At 36.9% G+C, this 25,503-nt stretch overlaps 2 protein-coding genes and 2 long non-coding RNA genes across 6 annotated transcripts in view; 1 reads left to right on the top strand and 3 right to left on the bottom strand.

Moving 5' to 3' along the window:
- LOC126822735 (uncharacterized) overlaps positions 1-25,503 on the top strand; it is a 46,901-nt gene that overhangs the window by 18,448 nt on the left and 2,950 nt on the right. The window lies entirely within an intron of this gene.
- Positions 2,962-5,252, bottom strand: LOC130012980 (uncharacterized). The gene is made up of 2 exons (XR_008788236.1): positions 4,763-5,252; positions 2,962-3,264 (listed from the first exon to the last, which is right to left on the bottom strand). It is a non-coding gene; the product is annotated as an uncharacterized LOC130012980 (long non-coding RNA).
- Positions 6,968-13,001, bottom strand: LOC126822742 (kielin/chordin-like protein). The gene is made up of 4 exons (XM_050551792.2): positions 12,680-13,001; positions 11,792-12,157; positions 9,108-9,503; positions 6,968-7,317 (listed from the first exon to the last, which is right to left on the bottom strand). Exons 1-4 carry the CDS (start codon positions 12,981-12,983, stop codon positions 7,130-7,132), a joined length of 1,254 nt encoding a protein of 417 aa, XP_050407749.2. The 5' UTR covers positions 12,984-13,001; the 3' UTR covers positions 6,968-7,129.
- Positions 15,592-17,903, bottom strand: LOC126822750 (uncharacterized). Of its 2 annotated transcripts, none has more exons than XR_008788233.1 (3): positions 17,883-17,903; positions 17,020-17,166; positions 15,592-16,301 (listed from the first exon to the last, which is right to left on the bottom strand). It is a non-coding gene; the product is annotated as an uncharacterized LOC126822750 (long non-coding RNA). The 2 variants fall into 2 exon arrangements; XR_008788234.1 differs by lacking the exon at positions 17,883-17,903 and adding an exon at positions 17,684-17,702.

Here is a 25,503-nt window from a genome sequence, read left to right as displayed (position 1 = left end):
TATCCATGATCTCCAGATAGGTGTTAGGAATTTTGACATGAGCTATAAATCATCACACCTGTAGGTAAGAAATTATAAAGTCTGACATGGTTCTGGAGTATAAGGTCTGTAATTGAGTCAAGTGGCGAGGTTTCAATTCCACGCTTGTACATGACACGGATTATGGTTGCCTGTCCAGCCTCCTTGATTTCCAGACCCCCGGTTTACTTTCACTTTTAAAGAGCCTTTTGCGCATGTGAATTATTGAAATAAATTGAACCATGTTTATCCGGAATGGATCAACTTTGTGTCGAGTGTACGATAAACCCAATCTCTAGATTTGTGAGTACCTGTTAAAGACTCACAACTACAATAGGTAGACAGGTGCTTTTATTTTCAACATGCGAGTCAAAATATGTCGATAGATGATTGTTTTTTAATCTTGATATTAAAACCTGGTAGACAGGCGATTTTATTTTCAACATGAATATGTCAATAGATAAATTTTTTAAGCATGACTGTTTTATTTGTGCCATTTCGATGGAATGACAGGTGAAAGATGATATATGGTTAAATTGACATGAACTATACAAACACCTGAAAGCTGCTGTCATCTATTAACAACAGACCTGTATGTTGATTGTCATTACCACCAGATGTTTCTGATGCTTATTCTGCATTTTATTATTTATAGTTTAAAACGTAAATTCTTGACATCAACATAAAGCTAGCTCCATCATTTCTCTGTTCTAGAAATTCCTAGGGGTTGAGTAAAGATTTGTGTGTGTGAGTTAGTTGTATTTTACGTCCGCTTCCACCAAGGTGATATCGTAGACAAGCACAGATTAGTGGTGGTGATGTTTGTAAGGATCGGGGGTATTCTGTTTGGGCTACTGCATTGAATCAAAGTTGATTCAGGAATATTGTACAACTTGCTTGACACAGAAACATCTGCTTACTGACTTATACTTCGGATTATGGTAAGAATTGTGTTATGCTTTTCGTGGGAATACTAAACGGTCGTTCCATTAGGAACAAACTCTACATATCTTCCTTCTAACTAGTCAGTTAAGACGGTTGGTTAACTCTACATCAATTCTAAAATACAATGATACCAAACCGAGGTCCCGTGAATTCATTGGCGTAGGCCGTAGCGCCACTGTCCCGGCAAACTGTATGGCCTTGCCCGTCTTGAAGAACCAATGCTGTAACAAGAGTTTGTGCTCTCACGACCACGATATTTTACACCAAATCTGAACAAGATCCGTCAAAACCTATAATCTAAATTTTGTTCAAAAGGTTTACGACAAAAATGGAATTACTGTGAAAAGTAAAGTCACTGAATATCGATAGGACTCGCCCTCACAAGAACAAAATGCTTAAAGCGCATGGAAAACAGAAAATCGATAGGTTTCTTCCTCTTGTGACCCCAATGTTTTAAATCAAAATTTGAAAGTATTTCGTTAAAAAAGCTAATATCGCGTTCACAGGGTGTTTGCATAATGGATATTAACTCACCACGAAAGATTCTATAAAGTTGAAAACCAATGACCAGAATGACCGACGGACAGGGTGCGGACCTTGTGTCGGTGTATCAAAATTGTCTGTCATGAGATAAGAGAATACGAGCAAAATAGAAAATGTTTGTGCATTCCCTAGTTTTATCAATTCTCTATTTAGACATTTTATAATAATACGACTTTATCCATTGGATTTGCTGAATAAACTATAATTATCGCTTGGAATGTGAAAGTAGAGAAATAATAAAATCAAGGGAATGCTCGAACTATTTCTATTTTCTCACGTTTTTTTATCTTGTGACCGTCAATTATTTTATGAATAGGGAAGCTTCGGTGGTGTTGGCCGAGAAATTCCATCGGGATTTTCCGGCGTGGTGTAGGACGGACGGACAGACAGGGTCCCGTGTACACATTGACGTGCACTTAAAATATCCCTTGGTAGCTGGAATTCGATAGCCCGTAGTGTAGCTGTCCGGGCAAAATGTCCCTCACAGTACACTGTGTGGCGCATACCCGTCTTCATTTATGAATGTTTCGAACAGATGTTTGTCTTGGAAATAATTATCAGTGACCTGAATATCGACATATAGCGGTATGTCTCTCTACTTCAATAGTAAGGATAACTCATGTTTTCCTTTCTTTGCGTCACTTCCCGTTTCTTCAAATCTTCGTTACGCAACTATCGTAGCGAAGAATTCAAAGTATATTTGGGGTGTGCTTAACCAGCACTATCACATATTGGTGGACACCAACATTCTCCTTTAAGGGGGATAATCTGACACCTGCTAAAAACGTTATTGGCGACGTTTATTGAGGGGAATTTAACACATGCTCCTGGCGTTATCGGTAACGTTTATTTAGAAGAATGTAACACACACTATAAACGTTATCCGTATCCTGCCCGAAGTTCATAATGCGAACCGAAAAACGTTCTGGGGCATATTAAATCCGTGCCACAAATAAATTATTCACAGTTGTAGTGAAGCGAGCAATGTGTTACGAGAACGTTCCAGAAACATTTCCAAAACCATTTTGTCCACTTATAACAATACTTAAATACCTGCTACCAATTTTAACAGTACTTTTAAATTAACTTATCCTACAACGGTTGTAAATAACGTTGGCTAACCACCCAAAACATAACCATATCTTATGTTTACCCATAGTTAACATGGCTATATCTAGTGTTTGCCCATACACTATTATTATATAAAAATCTGTTATTATTATATTGAACATAGCTATATCTTGTGTTTACCCATATTGAACATAGCTATATCTTGTGTCTACCCATATTGAACATTATATCCAGTGTTTACCCATATTCAACATAACTGGTATATCTTGATACCTTTTGTTTACCCACATTGAACATAGTTATATCTTGATATTTTGTTTCTAATGGACAATATGTATAAGCTGGGTTAGGGATTAAACAAGAGAAGTACAATAAAACTAAGTGTCGGATTTCAAGCAGTTTATTTAATAGTATCAGTTGCTGGTATATCATGTAGAAGGTTTGGTGTAGAATATCCTTAAATTATCTACCACTCATGACTCATCTAGCCTGTTGGTTCTGGACCAGTTGATGATGTAGGTATCGGTGGAGCTGTACCTAGAGGCACAAAACAGTCAGCTTTTCTGGCACCATCAAACGAAGAATAATCCACAGGAAGACACGAGCAGGGAATATCACCAATATAAACTGTACCATTATCAGGAATAATATGTGTAACTCCATTTAGGGCAGCTTCACAGTTAGGACCTGTTACAAAGTCAAACATATTAATAGTAATTCGTTATTAGACCCCATACCTACAAATCTATCGATCTATTTTATCAATTACAGTATATCTAAAATTATATCAGGTCACTACAAAAAGTCATTGACAAACCACTGTTAAAGCAATCGTACCTGGATCTAGATATTCTGTCGAATAACCGACCAGTTAGTAAACTATATTATATGTTAAAACTACTAACAAAGTTCTACATTAGTTTTCTCCAATAACCTCGACAATCCATTACAATTGGCCTACAAACAATACCACAGTACAGAATCTGCTCTACAATCGGGCTATTGATCAACCGAAATGTGTTCTGTTGGTACTTTTAGATCTCTCAGTCGCATTTGATGCGCTCGGTAGCGAGCGCCTACTCGACGAAATTGTCTTGCGTCGTTCTGTTTTAACAGGTTTTAGTCATATCTAAGCAATCGTACCCAAGCTGTCGGGATTATAGATTCACCATCTGAACATAATACAATACTTTGCGGGATACCGCAAGGTTCTGAACTCGGGTCTGCACTTTTTATTATCTTAACGAAAGTTATTACTAAGATTAATGAATGCTATTGTCTAAATATTGAAATTGTATACTACATCTGTCGCAGCCCCTGATACGAAATTCTTGCTTGGGTGACATTTCTTAAATTTAAATCGAAGCAAATCCGAACTCTGTTAAATTGAAACACAGTCGTTAAATCGTGTGCGTTTTATTTCAATAAATCACTTGTGCGTAGGTGTCTTTAGCAGTGGGAGGAAACCAGGGGATCCGGAAAAACCCACGAGGTTGGACATACAAGTGGGGAATCGAAACCACGTCACGTGGCTCAATAACACATCTTCTGATCGACAGTTACGATCCCAAAAATTTTGCAACTCGATTGTGTCATGCTGTCCACCAGCCGTCAAAGAATGCTACTGATTAGTATCATAACATGTATATCAAAAAAATCGGAGATATATACGCGTTAAATTTAATGCGTTACCATGGTTACTGGAAGGAATCATATGTTAGTCTCAAATTACCCTAGTGATAGATAAGACCATTGGGAACTTAAACCAACGACCCGGTGACTGTGCTGGTGGCCATTTGATATAAGACCATTGGGAACTTAAACCACCCCCCTGGTGACTGTGCTGGTGGCCATTTGATATAAGACCATTGGGGGTCTTAAACCACCAGCCTGGTGACTGTGCTGGTGACCTTTGACTCGGTAGTTATCGTGTACCTAATTAAGGAAAGCAAGGCTTAAACCCTCATTCCAGTTGACTATAAAGAGAGACGGGTATTGTGAAAGAGATAGTTCATGGTTTCACTTTCCAGAATGGTTATTATGTTGACTATAATGAGTTACGGGTATTATGCAGGGGGTAGTTCATGTGTTCACTTTCCAGAACATCCTTGATCCCTTCTCATTTTCGGAGTTCACAAGGCTAAAACACTGTTGTAATTATGTTGTATTAAGAAACATATCTTACCATTAGGACAGGTTGGACAGCAGTTGCCATCATTTGGTACATCTACAGAATCAACACATTCAATGACGAAACAATCACCATAAATGGTAGAAACTCCATACTCATCGCATTCACATATTTCACAATCTGTTACATAATGTTTCTCGCCTTGGAATATCTCCACCCCGTCCCTACAGATACATGTCAGTACAGGCGGCGTTGGGTAAAGCGTCGTCGTTGGGTAAGGCGGTGGCATCGCCAACGACCATGCTGATAACATCAATATCAATACACTTTGGACAAACATTTTGATAGCTAGTGAGAACGAGAATAGAAATCATAGCTTTTATTTTACTCAAGTAAATCATCAAGCCATATGTTACAAACAGACTGTCAAAATATTTATTCAAACTTACCTGAATTTCTGTCAGTTTGATACAACAAGCTCTGACGACGTAGTCATTTCATTGGTTTAACTTGACAATCTCGCACAAAACATCAATACGACATTGATGTAATACTTGCAGTTAAAGGTGCATCATGTAAGATCAGTTAAAGAGCTGACAGTTCTCAATATACAGCAAGCTCTGACGACGTGCTTATTTCATTGGTTTCACCCACAAAACATCAATACGACATTACATTGATGTAATCCTTTCAGTTAAAGGTGCATCATTAGTTAAAGAGCTGGCAGTTCTCAATATAATAATTAAACTATAGATAATGATAACAAAATATGCTGAAAGTTTCGGAAAACTTACTTCACTCTAAACCAACACATTAGCGATTCAATTTTAAGCATAGTCTCGATCGTCATTACTACCGTTAGTACGATGATAAACAAATTCTCGATTATCCATGTGTACGATAAAATATCCATCACAAAACGTATTGAAATCCCTTAAATATCGTAGGCTAACAATGGCAACGAGAGTTGATTAATGTACAATTAACACTTGTGTCGAGTGTACGATAAACCGAATCTCTCTCTCTCTCTCTCTCTCTCTCTTATTATCAACATGCGTGTCAAAATAATGTCGATAGATGATTGTTTTTTAATCTCGATATTAAAACTTGGTAAACAGGTGATTCTATTTTCAACATGCGAGTCAATATGTCAATAGATGAATTTTCAAACATGATATCTTTATTTGTCCCGTTATTTGGTTAAACTGACATGGACTGTACAAACATCTGAAAGCTGTTGTCATCTTTTAACAACAGTCCTGTATGTTGATTGTCATTACCACCAGATGTTTCTGATGCTTATTCTGACTTGTATTTGTTTATTGTTTAAAACGTAAATTCTCGTTGAAATGAAATGTGACATGTGAGGCCAAATAAATCGGAATGCGCAAAGTCTAATAACGGGCCACAGACAAAACAAGTGAGAATATTGAGGTGAAGCGAGAAATGAGTTACGAGAACGTTCCACAAACATTTCCTAAAACCATTTGACCACTTATAACATTACTTAAATACCTGCTACCAACATTAACAGTACTGTTAAATTAACGTATCCTACAACGTTTGTAACCACCAAAAACCATATCTATATCTACATTTTACCCACATTGAACATAGCTATATCTAGATTTTACCCACATTAAACATAGCTATATCTAGATTTTACCCACATTGAACATAGCTATATCTAGATTTTACCCGCATTAAACATAGCTATATCTACATTTTACCCACATTGAACATAGCTATATCTAGATTTTACCCACATTAAACATAGCTATATCTAGATTTTACCCACATTAAACATACCTTTATCTAGATTTTACCCGCATTAAACATAGCTATATCTAGATTTTACCCACATTGAACATAGCTATATCTAGATTTTACCCACATTAAACATATCTATATCTATATTTTACCCACATTGAACATAGCTATATCTAGATTTTACCCACATTGAACATAGCTATATCTTGATTTTACCCACATTAAATATAGCTATATCTAGATTTTACCCACATTAAACATAGCTATATCTAGATTTTAACCACATTAAACATAGCTATATCTAGATTTTACCCACATTAAATATAGCTATATCTAGATTTTACCCACATTAAACATAGCTATATCCCGATTTTACCCACATTAAACATAGCTATATCCCGATTTTTATGTTTTACCCATATGGACCATAGCTACGCTTATATCTATGGAGCTGTTTTAGGGTTACGAAAATAAAATTAAAACTATGTGTCTGATTGCAAGCAGTGTATTTAATACTATTATTGATGGTATATACGTATATCATGTATAAGGGTTGGTATATTTAATACTATTAGTTGATGATATATACGGTGGTGTAGACTATCTTTAAATTATCCACCGCTCATGACTTATCTAGCCTATTATTGGTTCTTAACCAGTTGGTGATGTTGGTATCGGGGGAGCTGTAATTAGAGGCACCAAACAGTCAGCTTTTCTGGCACCACCAAACGAAGAATAGTCCATAGGAAGACACGAGCAGGGAATATCACCAATATTAATTGTACCATTATCAGGAATAATATGTGTAACTCCATTTAGGACAGCTTCACAGTTAGGACCTGTTACAAAGTCAAACATATTAATAGTAATTCGTGTAACACTACAGATAACAGATAATCAGCATATTAACAGTAATTCGTTATCTAGACCCCATACCTACAAATCAACTGAAGAAATACATGGATCTATTTTATCAATTATATCTGAAATTATCAACCAATCTCTTTCATCTGGTCACTTTCCCCAAGAACTAGTAGAAACCATTGACAAAACACTGTTAAAGGAATCGAACTTGGATCTAGATATTCTGTCGAATAACTGTCCAGTTAGTAATCTTACATTTTCAAAGTACTAGCGAAATGTGGTCTACATCAGTGAAATAATCAATTTTATTCCAACAACCTCGACAATCTATTACAATCGGCCTAAAAACAATACCACAGTACAGATCTACTTTACAATCGGGCTATTGATCAACAGAAATGTGTTATGTTGGTACTTTTTAGATCTCCCAATCGCATTTGATACGCTCGATACGAGGGTCTACTCGACTCATTATGGCGTGGCTGTTTTAACTGGTTTTAGTCATATCTAAGCAATCGCAACCAAGCTGTCAGGATTATAGATTCCCCATCTAAACATAATACAATACTTTGCGGGGTACCGCAAGGTTCTGAACTCGGGCCTGTACTTTTTATTATCTTAACGAAAGTTATTACTAAGGTTGATGAATGCTATTGTCTAAATATTGCAATTGTATACTACATCTGTCGCAGCCTCTGAACATTCCATGATACAAAAGTCTTGCTTAGATGACATTTCTTAAATTTAAATCGAAATAAAACCGAACTAGTAGTAATTGGAACTCCGCAACAACTCTATTATATTGATATACAGTGACTACAGTGTGCGCGTTTTATTTCAAAATTTTGCTTGTCCATAGGGTTCTTAAGCAGTATGAGGAAACCGGAGGATCTGGAGAACACCCATGAGGTTGGCAAAGTGATCGTACTCCTTGTCAAGTTCAAGAAGATAATCGAAACAGCGCCACGTGACTCAGTGACAGACCTTCTGATTCAAGAGAGATCCGCAAAGCACAACGATCCCAAAAAGTTTGAAACTCTATTGTGTCTCTCTGTCAACCCCATTGACCATTTTCACTAATAATTTTAAAAAGCTATTGAGATATTGAACGTAATGAGGATCACAAAATTCAAAACTCAAGATTATAGAAATTGAATTTCAAACAGGGGAATATTTCACAAGAATCATGGGATTGTTCTGAGCATATTTTCTAGGTTTATAAATCTATTTAATTCAAGGTAGTACTGGGATATCCTATATGGTTGCTAACTGCATCATCGCCCTCGGTGGAAGCAGATGTAGATACATAGCTACTAGTATCATCACAGGTATATCAAAGTAATCGTAGAAGTGTACGTAGTCAAATTAACCCACCCCGCATTGAATACGTTACCATAGTACCTGGAAGAATCATATTTTAGTCTCATCTTACTCTAGTTACAGATAAGACCATTGGGTACTTAAATCACCGGTCTGGTGACTGTGCTGGTGGCCAGTTGAGATAAGACCATTGGGTACTTAATCGACAGGCCCGGTGATTGTGCTGGTGGCCTTTGGCTCGGTAGTGATCTTCTACCCAATAGCCTTTGAAATATGAAGTCAAGGTCTAAGCCCTTATTCCAGTTGACCATAAAGAGTGGCGGGTATTATGAAGGGGATAGTTCATGTTTTCACTATCGAGAACGACCTTGGTCCCATCTCATTTTCGGAGTTCACAAGGCTAAAACACTGTTGTAATTATGTTGTATTAAGAAACATATCTTACCATTAGGACAGGTTGGGCAACAGTTGCCATCATTTGGTACGTCTACTGAATCAACACATTCAAAGAAGAAACAATCACCAATAATGGTGGATACTCCATACTGTGCATCGCATGCACATATTTCACAATCTGTTACATAATGCGTCTCTCCTGGGGATATTTCCACTCCGTCACTGCAAATACATATCGGTTTAGGCGTCGTTGGGTAAGGCGTCGTCGTTGGGTAAGGTGTCATCGACTCTTCAGTACAAACTGCTCTAGGAAATTCACCAGTATAGAAATTATTACCGGAATCTTCACAGCTGCAGACATAATTACCAAAGTAAAACAGCTCACCAGCAGGAATAATCTCCCTGTCTTCAGGATCTGGACCGTATACAGCCTCACAGTTTGGACCTGCAAATTAGAATGAAAGTTGTTCATACTCATACATGCCCTATAGTAACTCCAGTTGATCCCATGAATAATATTCCAAAGTAGGAAAATAAAAACTGCCAACTCAAATTGTCGAGCAACGTGGAATTTTTACCATGTAAGAGTTGCAAGAATCATCAATTGCAATTAAACGACGGCATCCTATGCATGAACCATGCCGCCGGCCGACGCCCACAAAAGCACCATATTGTCAAATTAGGTCCATGCATAAGCAACAGATTCGGTTTCACACCAAGCCATGTGTGTGGTGCGTCTACATCCCAGTTATGTTTTTCAATCAAAGTATACGATGACTAACAAGATCACTACCATTACTCAGTTGAGACTAACAAGATCACCATCATTACTCAGTTGGGACTAACAAGATCACCACCATTACTCAGTTGGGACTAACAAGATCACTATCATTACCCAGCTGAGACTAACAAGACAATCATCATCAAGATAACTGACAGAGTAGCTATTCCAGCGGTTGAAATATCGAAGTACAACAAAAATATGTTAGCTACATGTATTACTATTATTATACTCTTCAAAAAAAAGTAGGGGATATTCAGAGACAATACAAAACTGCGGAGGTTAGAGGTAACCAGTGATGTTAATAACAGGCCAATTGCCTACACATGAACATAAACAATTCATATGGGCGGCTTATCTGACGGCCCATTTCACTCGCAAAGAGATACAAGTGAAAATGGACGGTTTTGATTTTTGTCTTAATAATGAGTAATTACTCCACCAATCATCAGACATTCAGCAATTCGCTGTGGTATGCTCCTAATCAACCGTCCAATCACGATTTGGGGCAGTCTGACCCACTCCTCTTGTAGTGCCACGGTCAATTCTTGCAGTGTTGTCGGTTGACGTTGACGTCGACGAACACGTCTCCCGATCAAATTAAACGTAACACACTAAAGCAAAGATACGCTAAACAGTAAATCTTATGCAAGAACCGATAGGAAAGCAAACATGAATAGGATAAACCAGCAAGCGGCAGTTTTCATCAACCCTTCCTTGAAGTGTCAAATTTGACAATGAACCCCTCCCACGTGTATGGCGATATTGCGTGCCGCACATGCTGCTCAGTGGTTCTTCATTCAAGTGTCCATGACTATTTATCATATCACAACCTGCATAGTTATTTGCATTTCAATATCCCCTACTGTTTTTGAAGAGTATATTATTATACATCACTTATATAGCGCTATCCTTCACATACGTTTTCAGGCGCGCCTTGCAATAAATTTAAGAAATATAAATATCTATAAAATCAGTAAAAAAAAATAATAAATATCTATAGAAAGAGTAAAAAATAATTAATTTCTATAGAAACAGTAAAAAATAATAAACATCTATAGAAACAGTAAAAAATGATTAATATCTATAGAATCAGTAAAATAATAATAAACATCTATACAACAGTAAAAAATATATAATATCTATAGAAACTGTAAACCAATAATAAACATCTATAGAAACTGTAAACCAATAATAAACATCTATAGAAACTGTAAAAAATAATCAATACCTAATAACTTTAAAAAATAATCAATATCTAATAACTGTAAAAAAATAATAAACATCTATAGAAACTGTAAAAAATAAATAATATCTTTAGAAACTGTAAAAAATAATATACTTCTATAGAAACTGTAAAAAAAATAATATCTATAGAAACAGAAAAAAATAATTAATAATATCTATACAATAGTAAATAAATAATTAATATCTACAGAAACAGTAAAAAAAAATAATATCTATACAAACAGTAAAAAATAAATAATATCTATACAAACAGTAAAAAATAAATAATATCTACAGAAACAGTAAAAAAAAATAATATCTATACAAACAGTAAAAAATAAATAATATCTAATATCTATACAAACAGTAAAAAAATAAATAATATCTATACAAACAGTAAAAAATAATAATATCTAATATTAGTAAAAAATAAATAATATCTATACAAACATTAAAAAAATAAATAATACCTACAGAAACAGTAAAAAATATATATAATATCTATACAACAGTAAAAAAAAATAATTAATATCTACAGAAACAGTAAAAAATATAATTAATATCTACAGAAACAGTAAAAAAATAATTAATATCTACAGAAACAGTAAAAAATAATAAACATCTATAGAAACAGTAAATAATAAATAATATCTATACAAGCAGTAAAAAAAATTAATATCTATACAATCTATCAAAACAAAATCAAAAAAAAAACATCATCTTACCGTCAGGGCAGGATGGACAGCATTTCCCATCTCCCTCCACAGAATACGGTTGAACACAAGCGGGCATTGCACAGTCCATGTGATATGTTAACAGACCATCGTGTTCGTTACATTCACATATTTCACAATCGGTAGGATAATGTGTGTCTCCTATGGATATGTTCTTTCCGTCACTACAGATACACTCTGGTGGTGGTGTTGGTGTTGTTGGTAGGATGAATATACATGCAGCTGTCGGTTGACCATAGTTATAATTAGACGATCCGGGAGGCTCACACTCACATTGGTAATTACCAAAGTCAACTGTTTCTCCGGCAGGAATAATAGTCATATTCCCGTGTGGGTGGTTGACAAAACAGTTCGGACCTGTGAAATATTTAAAAAAAAACTTAACATGCGTGTAGGCCATAATAAGGTGCCTTAATAATGTATTAATTTCCAAATTTAATGTCCAAATCAGTGACAATTCTTTGTTTTATTCTGAATAAAAATTAACCTCCTTAGTGATTCATGGTAGACTAAAGGTATAATGGCGGCCTAACCTGGACAACGAGGTCATACCACTGCCAAAAACATCGCATCAGTTTGGTCAACATGGCTAAGTGAAAAATTTCAAAGAAATAAAATGAAATGAAAAGGCGTTTAACGTCCTGTTCTGACCCCACTGTGCCCTGCAGTGTGCTATGAAGGACATTTTGCCCGGACAGTGGCGGTGCGACCTATCCAATTCAACTGCCAATAGATCCTTTACGTGCATATCCCAATGTGTACACGGGACAGAACTACTTTCTCGGCAAATTTAACAAAAACTCAATTGAAAGTAAATAATAAAGTTCGACAGATAGGACAACAGATATCATCAATTGTATATGTATAAAAATATCTCACCATTAGGACAGGTTGGGCAACATATTTGATCATTAGGTGTACTAACTGAATCAACACATTCAAAGAAGAAACAATCTATAATGAGTGTAGACGGTCCATACTCTTCATGACATTCACATATTTCACAATCTGTTACGTAATGTTTCTGTCCTGGAAACAACTGTGTTCCATCGCCACATATACATGAAGCCGTCGTGGTACTTTCATATGGTGTTGTGGTTGGTAACGGTGTCGTAGATAGCGGTGGTGGCATCGCCAACGACGATGCGAATAACATCCATGTAGCCAAAATTTGGACAAACATCTTGGTAGATAGTGAGATCTAGAGAAAAAAATCACAACCTTTATAGTACTCAAGTAATTCATCAAGCCATATGTTACAAACAGAGTGTCAAAATCTTTATTCAAACTTACCTGAATTTCTGTCAATCTGATACAACAAGCTCAACAATTGCGATAGGTACACAGGCGATTTTATTTTCGACATGCGAGTCAATATGTCAATAGATGAATTTTTTAAACATGATATTTTTATTTATACCGTTTCGATGGAATGACAGATGAAAGATGAAACATGGTTAAATTGACATGGACTATACAGTCTTGAATGTTGACTGTCATTGTGGCCATATGTTTCTGATACTTATACTGACTGTTATTTGTCTATTGTTTAAAACGTAAATTCTCGTTTAAACGAAATGTGACATGTGAGGAAAAATGAATCGGAATGCGCAAAGTCTAATAACGGGCCACAGACAAAACAAAATGAATCGGAATAATGAGCCACAGACTAAACAAGTAAGAATATTAATTTTAATCGAAATTGAGATTTTCAGAGTCAATATCTGTCGACTCAAAAGATCAAAATAGCAATAAAACATTTTAAAAAAAACTTTATTTGGACGTTTTTTAAGAGTATCGTATTCGTAAATCTTTCTTTTTTCTTAAAATTCTCAGCGAAATTAGTTATTTTTCACGACCGGTCAATCCTTGAAAATAATTTACAATAGGCACAATGTATACGCCAGACATTACTAGACAATACTTGCCAGCTAGACCTTACTCTCCAATACTTGCCAACTAGACATTACTTTATAACTAGACCTAACTAGACATCACTTACCAACTAGACCTTACTAGACATCATTTGCCAACTAGACATTACTAGACAATACTTGCCAACTAGACGACACTTGCCAACTAGACGTTACAATACATTACTTTTCAATTATGGAATTACTAAACATCACTAGTAATTTGGGTTGTTATTCTCTTGAACAATGAGGTTTAACGTCCATTTCACACACGCTAGGTCATTTCGAGAAAAACATATGGTTCAATTTTATTTCAATAGTTCGCTTGCGCGTAGGCGTCTCTAGCATTGGGATGAAACCGGAGAACCCGAAGAAAGCCTACGAGACTGAACAAGCGACCCTACTCCTTGCCACATACAAGAAGGAAAAAGTTAACAATTCAGGCATTCACGCCCCCCCCCCCCCCCCGCTAAAATCGATTGAATGATATACCAAGCCTTAACTCTGTTTGGCACATTTATAGTCACTAAATAAACGGCCATGTTGTACTTAATAAGCTATGACCATTTAACCATCGATAAATAATATACTGAAAAACGGTTCCGAGTGTCCTCCATAACCTACAGACACTTTTGAGCAAAAAATAGGCTACGTGCCCTTGTTTTGAAATTAGCCTTGCTTAACCAGTCTAGCGACCATTTTCCGTCTGATTGACAGGCTGGGATAATCAAGACCACCTTTTTTACGAAGAAATTGAATTTAGAAACACGCACGTTAGGCAAGTCAACAATTATTTTAAGAACCTTGTAAAAGTAAAATGAAACTACTGCTAGTATCATGTTCTTTCCTAACGCAAGTATTTCAGAGATATTATTTGTACTAAACCAAAAGATGCCGCTCCTAACGGTAAAGTTAATTATAAAGCAATTTTAAAAGATAGAACGAACGTAATTTCTAAAGCAGCTGTAATAACCAAAATGCTAAATATTACTGCTATTCAGAATCGTCAACAAGAGATTTTTTTACGGCTGCGTTACTAGCCAGAAATCACATCGAGACTTTCCACTGAAGCATGCACATTTACTGTGTCGAGTACCACTTTTAGTAAGGAAATTTTCGACACATGGTGCACCCTAGTAATGCTAGGTTCCCATGATCAGGATTGAACTCGTTGTTTTAGTCGTGGGGTAATTGTGGTCTTATCATATATTGAGGCCAGTCGTAGCAATCACGTTGATCGTAGAGAGAGAGAGAGAGAGAGAGAGAGAGAGAGAGAGAGATGGGCTTTAACGTCCACTCGACACAAACTAGGTCATTTCGGGACTAACATGGTTCAATTTTATTTGCATGATTCGCTTGCGCGTAGGGGTCTTTAGCAGTGGGAGGAAATCGGAGGACCCGGAGAAAATCCACGAAGCTGGACAGGCAACCCTATTTCTTGTCACGTACAACCGGGGAATCGAAACCACGCCAGTTGACTCAATGACAGACTTTATGATACAGCGCGTACGTACTAACCATTCAGCCATCCAACCCCCCATGTCCGAAAGTATCTGCACGTACCAGATCGTGGACTCAACAGAGACAACCCTATCGTAACGCATCGCACGGCAATAAGAAACTGGCATAATGGGGTTTAACGTCCCTTCCACCCTTTTCTTGAATAGTTCTAGGACTAACAGGTGGTAATTTATAATGTCACGCGTGTATTGCGAAATGGGCAGAGGGTGCAAATACAGCAGCGCCTCCCTCCTCGTATTCTCAGAATTCCAACTGCCAATTGATGGTTTACGTGAACGTCAACGTGTAAGACCACGAAGTATGATGAAATTGGTACCGCGAAGTACGATAAAGATATTAAAACTATGTTTTATACTGTACATGTAAAATATATATTTTAATTATATAGATGAGCACATTGAATTTAATTTAAGTACAATATATAAAGTTGTTTGTATTAATGAAATAATACACTTATAGTATAGTAACAACAATGTCACAGATTAAATTTAAGTTCAATAAATAATATTTATGTCACAGATTTAATTCAAGTACAATAAAAAAAAGTTTATGTCACAGATTTAATTCAAGTACAATAAAAAAAAATTTATGTCACAAATTTGATTTAAGTACAATAAAAAAGGTTTTTATGTCACAAATTTGATTTGAGTACAATTTGTAAAATTGTTTGTATCAATGAATAATTACACCTATATAATAGTATACTGAAAACAATGTCACGTATTTAAGTAGAAAAGCGTAATACAGTATTTAGATGTAAACTTCACCAATTTATGTTTAAGTAGGCTAAAAGAAAAAAAAATCTTTGTAACAACGAAATTTAAATCTAAATGAAGATAGGTATCTGTAGTGTAAGCAACGAAATTATTCTAATATGATATTATGCACAGTGTTACATAAACCAGAACATATTAATAAGTTTATAATATTAGTATTGTTCAGAAGTGTTTATCGTTTTCTCCCGTACCAGTAAGCAAAGGCGTTGTCGAAATAACCGCCATAGGGACCAGCAGCTCCAGCAGCACTCAGCGGTCTATAATAGTGCTCCCTAGAATCCATCTGTTTGGCTAAAAATGAGAAGAGTTTAACGTGTATAAAATTACAATATAGATGGCTGGAAGTGTTATCAGGTGTTTAGAAAGGTATGACTACTTATGAGAGAGAGGGGGGGGGGGGGTAACGTCCACTCGACACAACATTACAATATAGATGGCTAGAAGTGTTGTCGGGTGTCTATGGGATCCACGGTGGATCACTATGTAGAACCAGGTGGTCCGGTTCGATCCAGGGATTGGCCGACAGAGATTCCTCGTGATTTTTTCAGCGTCGTTTCCCCTTACCAGTGGCGCACAACGGGGCGTGGGGTGGGGCGGACATAGGACAACGTCTGGTCGTTGGGATAGAGAAAGGGAAACCTTCGACACCATCTCCTTCATCCATTCTTACCTGCAGTTATGAACTGAGAAGCCAGTGTTATTTATTGAGTTTGAAAAAAAAATAATCAACAGTCAATGCGATGCAGTTGTGTATTGAGTTAGAAACTAACTAGTCAACTAGGCGGTTTAAAGGAGCAAAATCGCTAATATTTGGGACACAAATCGGTCGCAACGCATATAATAATGTAATATGAGTGTATATAAACTGATTTACATGCAATCGTTTCTGTTTTTACTCTAATTTCAAATCAGTCATGTTTGACGAAATACGTGTTTTCAATGTCGAGAACTTTGGATGATATTGAGTTAGAGACTTAGCTACTTTAAAATATATATAAATTCTACTTACAGCTCCCGGAACTGGATACAGATTGAAACAGAACCAAACAAACAGAGAGTAGAACAATCAACATAAGTTTTACATCCATGATCAGAGATTTTATAAATACGTCCAGTACACTCTCAAAGTTGCTGTAAAAAAACAGTTTTGTTTTACCTATAGAACATATTTTAAATTTAAAACATTAGAGAGAGATAGAGAGAGAGGGGGGGGGAGAGAGGGGGGAGAGAGAGGGGATACGTCCACTCGACACAAACTATGTCATTTCGGGACTAACATATACTTCTATTTCTCTTTCAACAATTCGCTTGTGTGTAGGGGTCTTTAGCAGTGGGACGAAACCGGGGGACCCAGAGAAAACCCACAAAGCTGGACTAGCAACCCTACTCCTTGTCACGGACAACCTTGGAAATATAATAGAAATTGCAAGATCAAAGACCCAATTTATGCGGAACAAATAAAACAAAACTAGAATACAGACAGCAAGATACTAACAATTTTAGAATTTTTAATCTAATTTGTCGCCATAAATTTGCCTACCGTCGATTGCATGGCAATTTCATTTTTCTTTAAATAATATTTTAATTCCGAATGATATCTGAATGGGATTGGGGAACATGCTATGCCTATGTTAAACCCCTCTCCCGCATCCGTCAAAATTGTCTATGCTAACCTCGATAAGGGAGATTTTGCCCTTGCAGCAGCCTTTTGTAAAATCCGATTTAATCCAAACTAAGAAATAATCTAGCTTTAATTAAATGTTAAATAATCAATTTGAGAGCATTGCAGCGTGTATGATATGAAAATTGTAGATGGCTATCATCGGCTTTAAGTGCGTGTTTAATAATGTTTATGAAATAAATTTGACTTACCTTATCTAGTGATATAGATTGTATTGTATCAATGATCATATATTACCTGAATATATACCCTCGGTGAATATTCATAAAATAAATTAATGATATTTAATTTCCCGTTTCTTTTTATAAATGAATATGTTTTCTTTTTTGATCAGAGATATTATTATTTATTTTTTCCATATATTTTTAGAATTGAATATTGATTTATGGTCCTCTAATTGACAACTTAAAGTTAAATTACATGATGGTTGACTTGTATTTAGAGAGGGGGAGTTGGATGGCCGAATGGTTAGCACGCGCGCGCTGTATCATACGGTCTGTCATTGACAGATTCCCGGTTGTACGTGACAAGGAGTAGGGTCGCCTGTCCAGCCTCGTGGATTTTCTCCGGGTCCTCCGGTTTCCCCCCACTGCTAAAGACCCCTACGCGCAAGCGAATTATTGAAATAAAAATTAAACCATGTGTTAGTCCCGGAATGACATAGTTTGTGTCGAGTGGACGTTAAACCCCATTTATCTCTCTCTCTTTCTCTGTATTTAGAGTGCTGGACCCGAGTTCACAAAACATTCTCAGACTTAACAATTTACTCAACAGACTTAAGAATTTACTCAAAATTGTTTGCCTTATTTCAACTAAAATATAGCCCTTTATAAAACTTTTACTGTTTTAATGTATCAAATACATCAGTAAAAAAACTATGTGTAAAGTTCTGTGTTTCTGGATCAAAGATATTTTTTTCATAAACAGTGATTGAAAGTTGAATAAATTCTTAAGTCTGAGAATGCTTTGTGAATTCATGGTCTGAGTTGAGGGAAATTAAATAAAATGGGGTTTTCGGTACCAACCGGTCCAATGTAAACGGGCAAACGCCGTGTCATGTGCTGTGAGAGTTATGTGGCCCGGACATTTTTGTTTTCTTTTCGTCGCACCTGACCGACTACTAGACGTTGTCCCTTGCGACTCCCTCCGTCTTGCGACACCGACAAGGTGGAAATTTGACTGTGTTTACATCGATAACCTGGTCACCATTCTACTAATCACGAGGGCATGAAATGAAATGGGGTTTAACGTCCTGCTGTTCTGCTCCGACTGGGGCCATACGCCATACAGTGTGCTATGAGGGAAACTGTGCCCGGACAGTGGCACTATGGCCTACTCTTATATTGCATTACAACTGCCAAGGGATATGTCACGTGCACACCAATGTGTACATGGGACCTCGGTTTTTCGCCCCATCCGAACGACTAGACAACTGGTCTCCCCTATTCAAGAAGAAGACCCTATACGTGACCCAGTTAACTCTGAATCAATATATTATTAATTAAATGATTTTAAGAACAGCTGACAGTTTGTTTCATTGACTAGAAACGGGTCAACGTTTAATACAATTAGCGTATATTTTCCTCTTCAGTCACACCTACGTCCTCGTGAACAATTAGTGCATTTTTCTCAATAAGAAATATCCTATTATATATTTTCACAATAAGAAATCTATTACTATATATTCTACTACGAAGATCATGAAATAGTAAAACTGTAATAATTGTTAACTTTTTATCTTAAAAAAACTAAGAGGTAATATAGTAATCTAACTAAATGTACCCTATCACATCTAGGCATGCGTGGAGTCAAGCTGAACATCGTTGAATTGACTCCTGTTGAATGAATGAAATTACGTCACGGGAAAGTCTAGTCGTTGTTTACTAGGTGCGTTTAAACACAGAACCCGTGTTAGCACCGAGGAGTCAATACGCCTCGGTGAATATAGCGATGGCTCGGATTTCCCCCTCTTCAGTGGTGCCGGACGGATGGTCTAGCAAGTAAAGGCACCTACTAGTTCGGGTATGGGTCACAAAAATGAAATTATCATCCGGGTTAGTGCGGGGCAATAGAAAAATATATTTATCAAACGCACCTTTCATAACACTTTATAGGGGTTGGGGGGGGGGGGGCAAATATATTCTTTTAAGTGTATTGTGTTTGCGTCCAACACTCGTTTGTTGTTAGTTAACAGTCAATGGGAGTGTTATTTATATTGAACTAAACAGTAAGATACAGGAAACTTGACAAATAATATAAGATAAAACATTATTCAATTAGTCTATAACTGTTATAGGTTACGCCTTTAGATGAGTGTGCATTATTATCAATATATCATGGTTTAGTACAGGTGATTTAGTACGGATTTGATTTATTGATGTAATTTATAAATTTAAGTTTGAATAAATCATTCATTGATGTAATTCTTCAATTCAAAGGGGGGTTGGATGGCTGAATGGTTAGCGTGAGCGCGCTGTATCATAAAGTCTGTCATTGAGTCGACTGGCGTGGTTTCGAATCCCCGGTTGTACGTGGCAAGGAGTAGGGTCGCCTGTCCAACCTCGTGGGTTTTCTCCGGGGCCTCCGGTTTCCTCCCACTGCTAAAGACCCCTACGCGCAAGCGAATTATTAAAATAAAATTTGAACCATGTGTTAGTCCCGAAATGACCTAGTGGACGTTAAACCCCATTTCTCTCTCGCTCTCTCTTAAATTCAAGTTCATTGATGTAATTTATAAATTCAAGTTTAAATAATTGCTTCATTGATGTAATATTGATGTAATTCATTCATTGATGTAATTGCTTCATTGGTGTAATTCAATTATAGATGTAATTCATTCATTGATGTAATTTATAAATTCAAGTTTAAATAATTCATTCATTGGTGTAATTTATAAATTCAAGTTTAAATAACTGATGGATATATAAAAATAATTACATGAATAAATAAAATTAAATGGTGTTTACGTCCATATTTTCTGCTCCGTCAAGGCGAATGTTGTTTGGCATACGCCATGCATTGTGGAATGGGAGACATTTTGCCCAGACAGCGGTACTACGACCAACTCTTATATTGAATTCTGGCTCCCGAGGGTTCTTTTACGTCCGAGAACTGGATTTTTCGTCCGATTATATCGCCCTTGCCAGTCCCCACCACCTCGGTCTGCTTCAGTGACAGAGGGAACCACGACGGAAAATCCGGGATCGAGGAGACAGAATAAACATAGAATTCCATCTCTTGAGGGTTATGCACGCCAACGTTTTGCACCAGACCTCGGGGTTTGGCCCTATCCTATCAACCTTGCCAGGACAAGTGGGGTAATTACGACGACAAATCACCAGGAGCACCGGGATCGAAGCCGGGACTTCTATATTAGCGAATCAGGGGACACTAAAAACACAAGAACACATAGTTTAACATCAACTAGGTCATTTCGGGACTAACATATGGTTCAGTTTCATTTCAATAATTCGCCTGGCCTTAGGGGTCTTTAGCAGTCGGGGAAAACTAGAGGACCCGGAGGATTGGACAGGCGACCCTAAACCTTGTCACGTACATGCGGGGAATCGTTCTCTCTTTCTCTCCCATGTAGCACCTTATGTAATTTATATTTAATTTTTGTGTTCACAACTGAACGGCCAACATTTTAAATACATCAAGTAGCAATAAAAAATATCCCGTCTGATGAATGTAATTGTTGGGTTTTTTTTATGATTGTTTTTAAGAGAGTCAATTCGGTGTATAGACCCGTTGATAGGCGTAAATGATCGTGTCACGTGAGGTCAAGATGTCCGGTAAGTCATCAGTTGTCATGTGTAATACCCTTATTGATCATCTATTAAAATTGTTGTTTTTGATCGACAGAAAATACAAAGTTAATTCTAGGCTTAATTACTTAAAACTAGGCTTATGTATTTACCAATGGATACACATATATATTAGATGGCGCAATAATACCATGCGTTACCAAGGAAACATGCTGTGACTCTATAACTTATATTACTGTCCGTGTCGTAGCGTCACTGTCCGTGTCAACATTTCCCTCAAAGCACACCCGTTAGCCCAGTCGGAGCAGAACAGTAGGACGTTAAACCCGATTTCATTTCATTTTATTTCTCATAGCACACTGTATTGTGTATACCTGTCTTCATCCGCCTGGTTGGGACAGAACCGTAGCACGCTCAAACCTATTACTTCATTCCGCCGCTATTAAAATAGGTCTATATATAAAACATTTATATAATAAAGTTAGGGAAAATAATACTTCATTCCGTTATTTTTAAAATATATGTAAAACATTTAGTGATATATATTTTGTATTAACGTCTAGTTAGGGAAAACATATGGGATTATATGACATGGGTGTTGTCAGTGGTGTCGTGTAAAGGTTGGAGGTTAGTAGGGGGTGTGGTCGTCGCTTTAAATCATAAGGTCTGTCAGTGAGTCCAGATTCGGGCATTCAACAAGGATCAGAATCTAACCTATTGCCCCACCTCCCCCCACACACAACTCGCCTGCAAACGATGATGTATTATTATTATTATTATTATTATACAACACTTATATAGCGCTATCTTCCACATACGTGTTCAGGTGCGCTTTACAATAAATACATGTATAGAAAATATAAAATCAGTAAAAAATAATAATTTTATAGAAACAGTAAGAAACTAAATATCTATAAAATCAGTACAAAAATAAATATATAAATATCTATAAAATACGTATGGTTAAGATTTAAGACTAATTCAACAAATAAAAGCCTCTTGGAATAAGAAAGTTTTAGGTTTAGATTTAAAAGTTGTTAAAGAGGTACAGCTGCGGATACTAAAAGGCAAGAGATTCCACTGCTTTGGTGCTTGAAACGAAAACGATCGCTATCCATAACTTAAAAGGTTGGCTCTTTTTTCCGTTAATAAAAAGTTGTCTCTGGATGACCGTAACGTTCGAGAAGGTTTATAAATATCCAAAAGACAGGACAAGTAACAGCGCGCCATACCATTAAAACATATAAAAGTCAATAAAAGTATTTTATATGTAGATATGTAGATAGTGTGTATTTTAGAAGGAATGAAATAGACAAGCGACATTCAATTTAATCACTATTATTCTTGTCTTATTCCTTTTCCCATTAAAATTTAATTATGAAAATTTGAAGTCTGGAATAAATTGAATCCAAGTCATGTGTGATGAATCCCCAATACCAAACTAACTTACATAAAGCTTGGAATTCCCATCCTGTATTCATAATAGGCAAATTGGTCTTTTTATTCAGAAACAAGTACATAAAACGAAAAGGAAAATAAACGTAAACGACCGTGAACATGGGACCGCGGGTTTGCTTCCCATCCGTAGGAATAGATACTATTCCGTGCCAGTCCCCCTATCTTGAACCACTGAAAGTTCCGAGATACTGTCTCGGCCAACAATGGTACCTGCGGTCGGACAAAACAATCTTTTTGGGAGATTATCAAATTTTTCGGGTACTGGCTAAATGATGAAAAAAAGAGTAAAATATGAGGGGATATAAAATTGTTACAATAAGTTCATCCCGCAAAATGAAGTGCTCGAAATCTAGGACTTTTATTGACCATAGGGTGGGGTGATTAAATTCCCAACCGGATTTCAGAGTTTCAGGGTGTCTAGTTCTCAAACTCACGTGTAGTTCCAGAAAATTAGCTACTTGCCGTTATTTTCCGAGATTTTACCTATATGGTTATTTTGTGATAAAGTTATGTACGCTCATTCTTCGGGCAAAAGTGATACAGCCCCACCCCCTCCCGTACGCCTATGAAAGTCCCCATGAAACGATTCGAATTTGCAAATTAACAAGTATGAGCCCCAGTAACCCACAATGACGTCATCACCTCCATAACGAAAATAATTTCCGCAAGTGTCCAAAAAACAAGATCCAATATTTGCCGAATTATCGGGTTTCTAGAATATGTGAATTAAATCAGAGTTTAAAGAGAATTAGTTTGAACGTGGTTTATTGGTAAAAGGGACATGGCGTCTTAACGCCAATTAATTCATTATTACTCGATAACGTGTAAAGAAAAGATAACTGATTGACCATAAACCTTTGTTACTCCTCCCAAAAAACCCTCTCTAGCTAACACATCATTTAGTAGGTACAAAATATGTCGATTATCTACTCAATTATTGACATAGACGTACATAGGTCATTGTGATTGTAGAACAGTAGGACGTTAAACCCCATTTCATTTCATTTGTCATTGTGATTGAAGGCTACCTGTAAACCATACTGATAAAGAAACAATCGAAATGTGTTTTTTCTTTACTCATTGTCATAATGAACTTATAGGTGTAAAATAGTTTTAAGAAAAAGCAGGTATTTTTCCGATCAATCAGACTCATTATAAAGTATAAAACCCGATACAGGTAGAGATGTTTTAGATTAGAGTTGGACTGTAGGATAACTAGCATCAGGTATTCAAGTTTGTTAAACTTCAGGTGAGAATAATAATAATATAGTTTGTTTACTACGGGAGCCACAGTGGCTAAGTGAGTAAGACGCTGACACGCTAGTCTGGTGGTCGCGGTTTCGATCCCGGTGTTCACCGAGAAAGTTCCTCGGGATTGTCTGACAAGGACAGCTGTCTAGTCTTTCGGATGGTCCTGGAAATCGTGGCGTGCACTCAAACGATAACCTGGTAGTTGGAAATCGATATAAGAGTAGGCCGTAGCGCCGCTATTCGGGCATAATTTACTTCATAACACACTGTATGGCGTATGCCCGTCTTCATTAGCCCAGTCGTAGCAGAACATATCATGTGGGGGTTGGATGCCGAATGGTTAGCGCGTGCGTGTTGTATCTTAAGGTCTGTCATTGAATCAATTAGCGTGGTTTCGATACCCCGGTTGTACGTGACAAGGAGTAGGGTCGCCTGTCAAACCTCGTGGGGTTTTCCTGGTCCTCTGGTTTCCTCTCACTGCTAAAAGACGCCTGCGCACAAGCGAATTATTGAAATAAAATTGAACCATGTGTTAGTCCCGAAATGACCAAGTTTGTGTCGAGTGGACGTTAAACCCCATTTCTCTCTTACTAAATGAAATGAAATGGGGTTTAACGTCCTACTTTTTTGCTCCGACTGGGCTAATGAAAACGGGCATACGCCATACAGTGTGCTATGAGGGAAATTTTGCCCGGACAGCGGTCTACTCTTATATCGAATTCCAACTGTCAAGGGATCTTTTACGTGCACGCCAATGTGTACACGATACCTCGGTGTTTCGTACCATCCGAACGACTAGACAGCTGTCCTTGTCAGGCCCTCCACCCTGCATCACTGACAAGGGGGAACGACGCCGGAAAATCTAGATGAATTTTCACGGCCAATGCAGGGGTCGAACACCCAACCTCCAGGATACCGAGCCAGCGCCTTACTCACTTAGACACCGTGATCCCCCTAGAGTTAGAGAGTACTACGATACATGTATGTGTCTTGAGTCTTTCTATAAGACACTGAATGGGTATCGGTTGAATGGTGTAAACTATTACACAAAAATATACTGTGCTCTTTGAGCAGCACAAGTTGGAGCAATTTCTATTTAAATAGGTAAAGGGAGGTAATTAAGCTTATCTGTATGGATGAAGACTACTAAATCTCTCTACACTGACTTGAGTGTTAATTCAATGACATTTCTGTGGTCACTAACATTTTTTAACATTCCGATGGTCTTAATCTGCATAACGAAATAAACCCCAACACTTTACAATCATCTGATAAGAAATATTGAAGGGGGGGGGGGGGGGCATTTGTACAAGACTAAGATTCTAACGAGTCTTAT

The sequence above is a fragment of the Patella vulgata genome, chromosome 5 (assembly GCF_932274485.2).
Source record: "Patella vulgata chromosome 5, xgPatVulg1.2, whole genome shotgun sequence".
In the NCBI taxonomy this organism is placed as follows: Eukaryota; Metazoa; Mollusca; class Gastropoda; family Patellidae; genus Patella; species Patella vulgata.
Note: the sequence above shows the minus strand (reverse complement) of the source record. Positions and strands in the feature narration are given on the sequence as shown.

Excerpts from the sequence above, each read along its gene's own strand:
- LOC126822742 (XM_050551792.2), bottom strand. The coding sequence starts at position 12,983 with ATGTTTGTCCAAATTTTGGCTACATGGATGTTATTCGCATCGTCGTTG. Across the intron at positions 12,158-12,679 it reads TTGCCCAACCTGTCCTAATG|GTCCGAACTGTTTTGTCAAC; the intron begins GTGAGATATTTT and ends AATATTTCACAG. Across the intron at positions 9,504-11,791 it reads CTGTCCATCCTGCCCTGACG|GTCCAAACTGTGAGGCTGTA; the intron begins GTAAGATGATGT and ends TCTAATTTGCAG.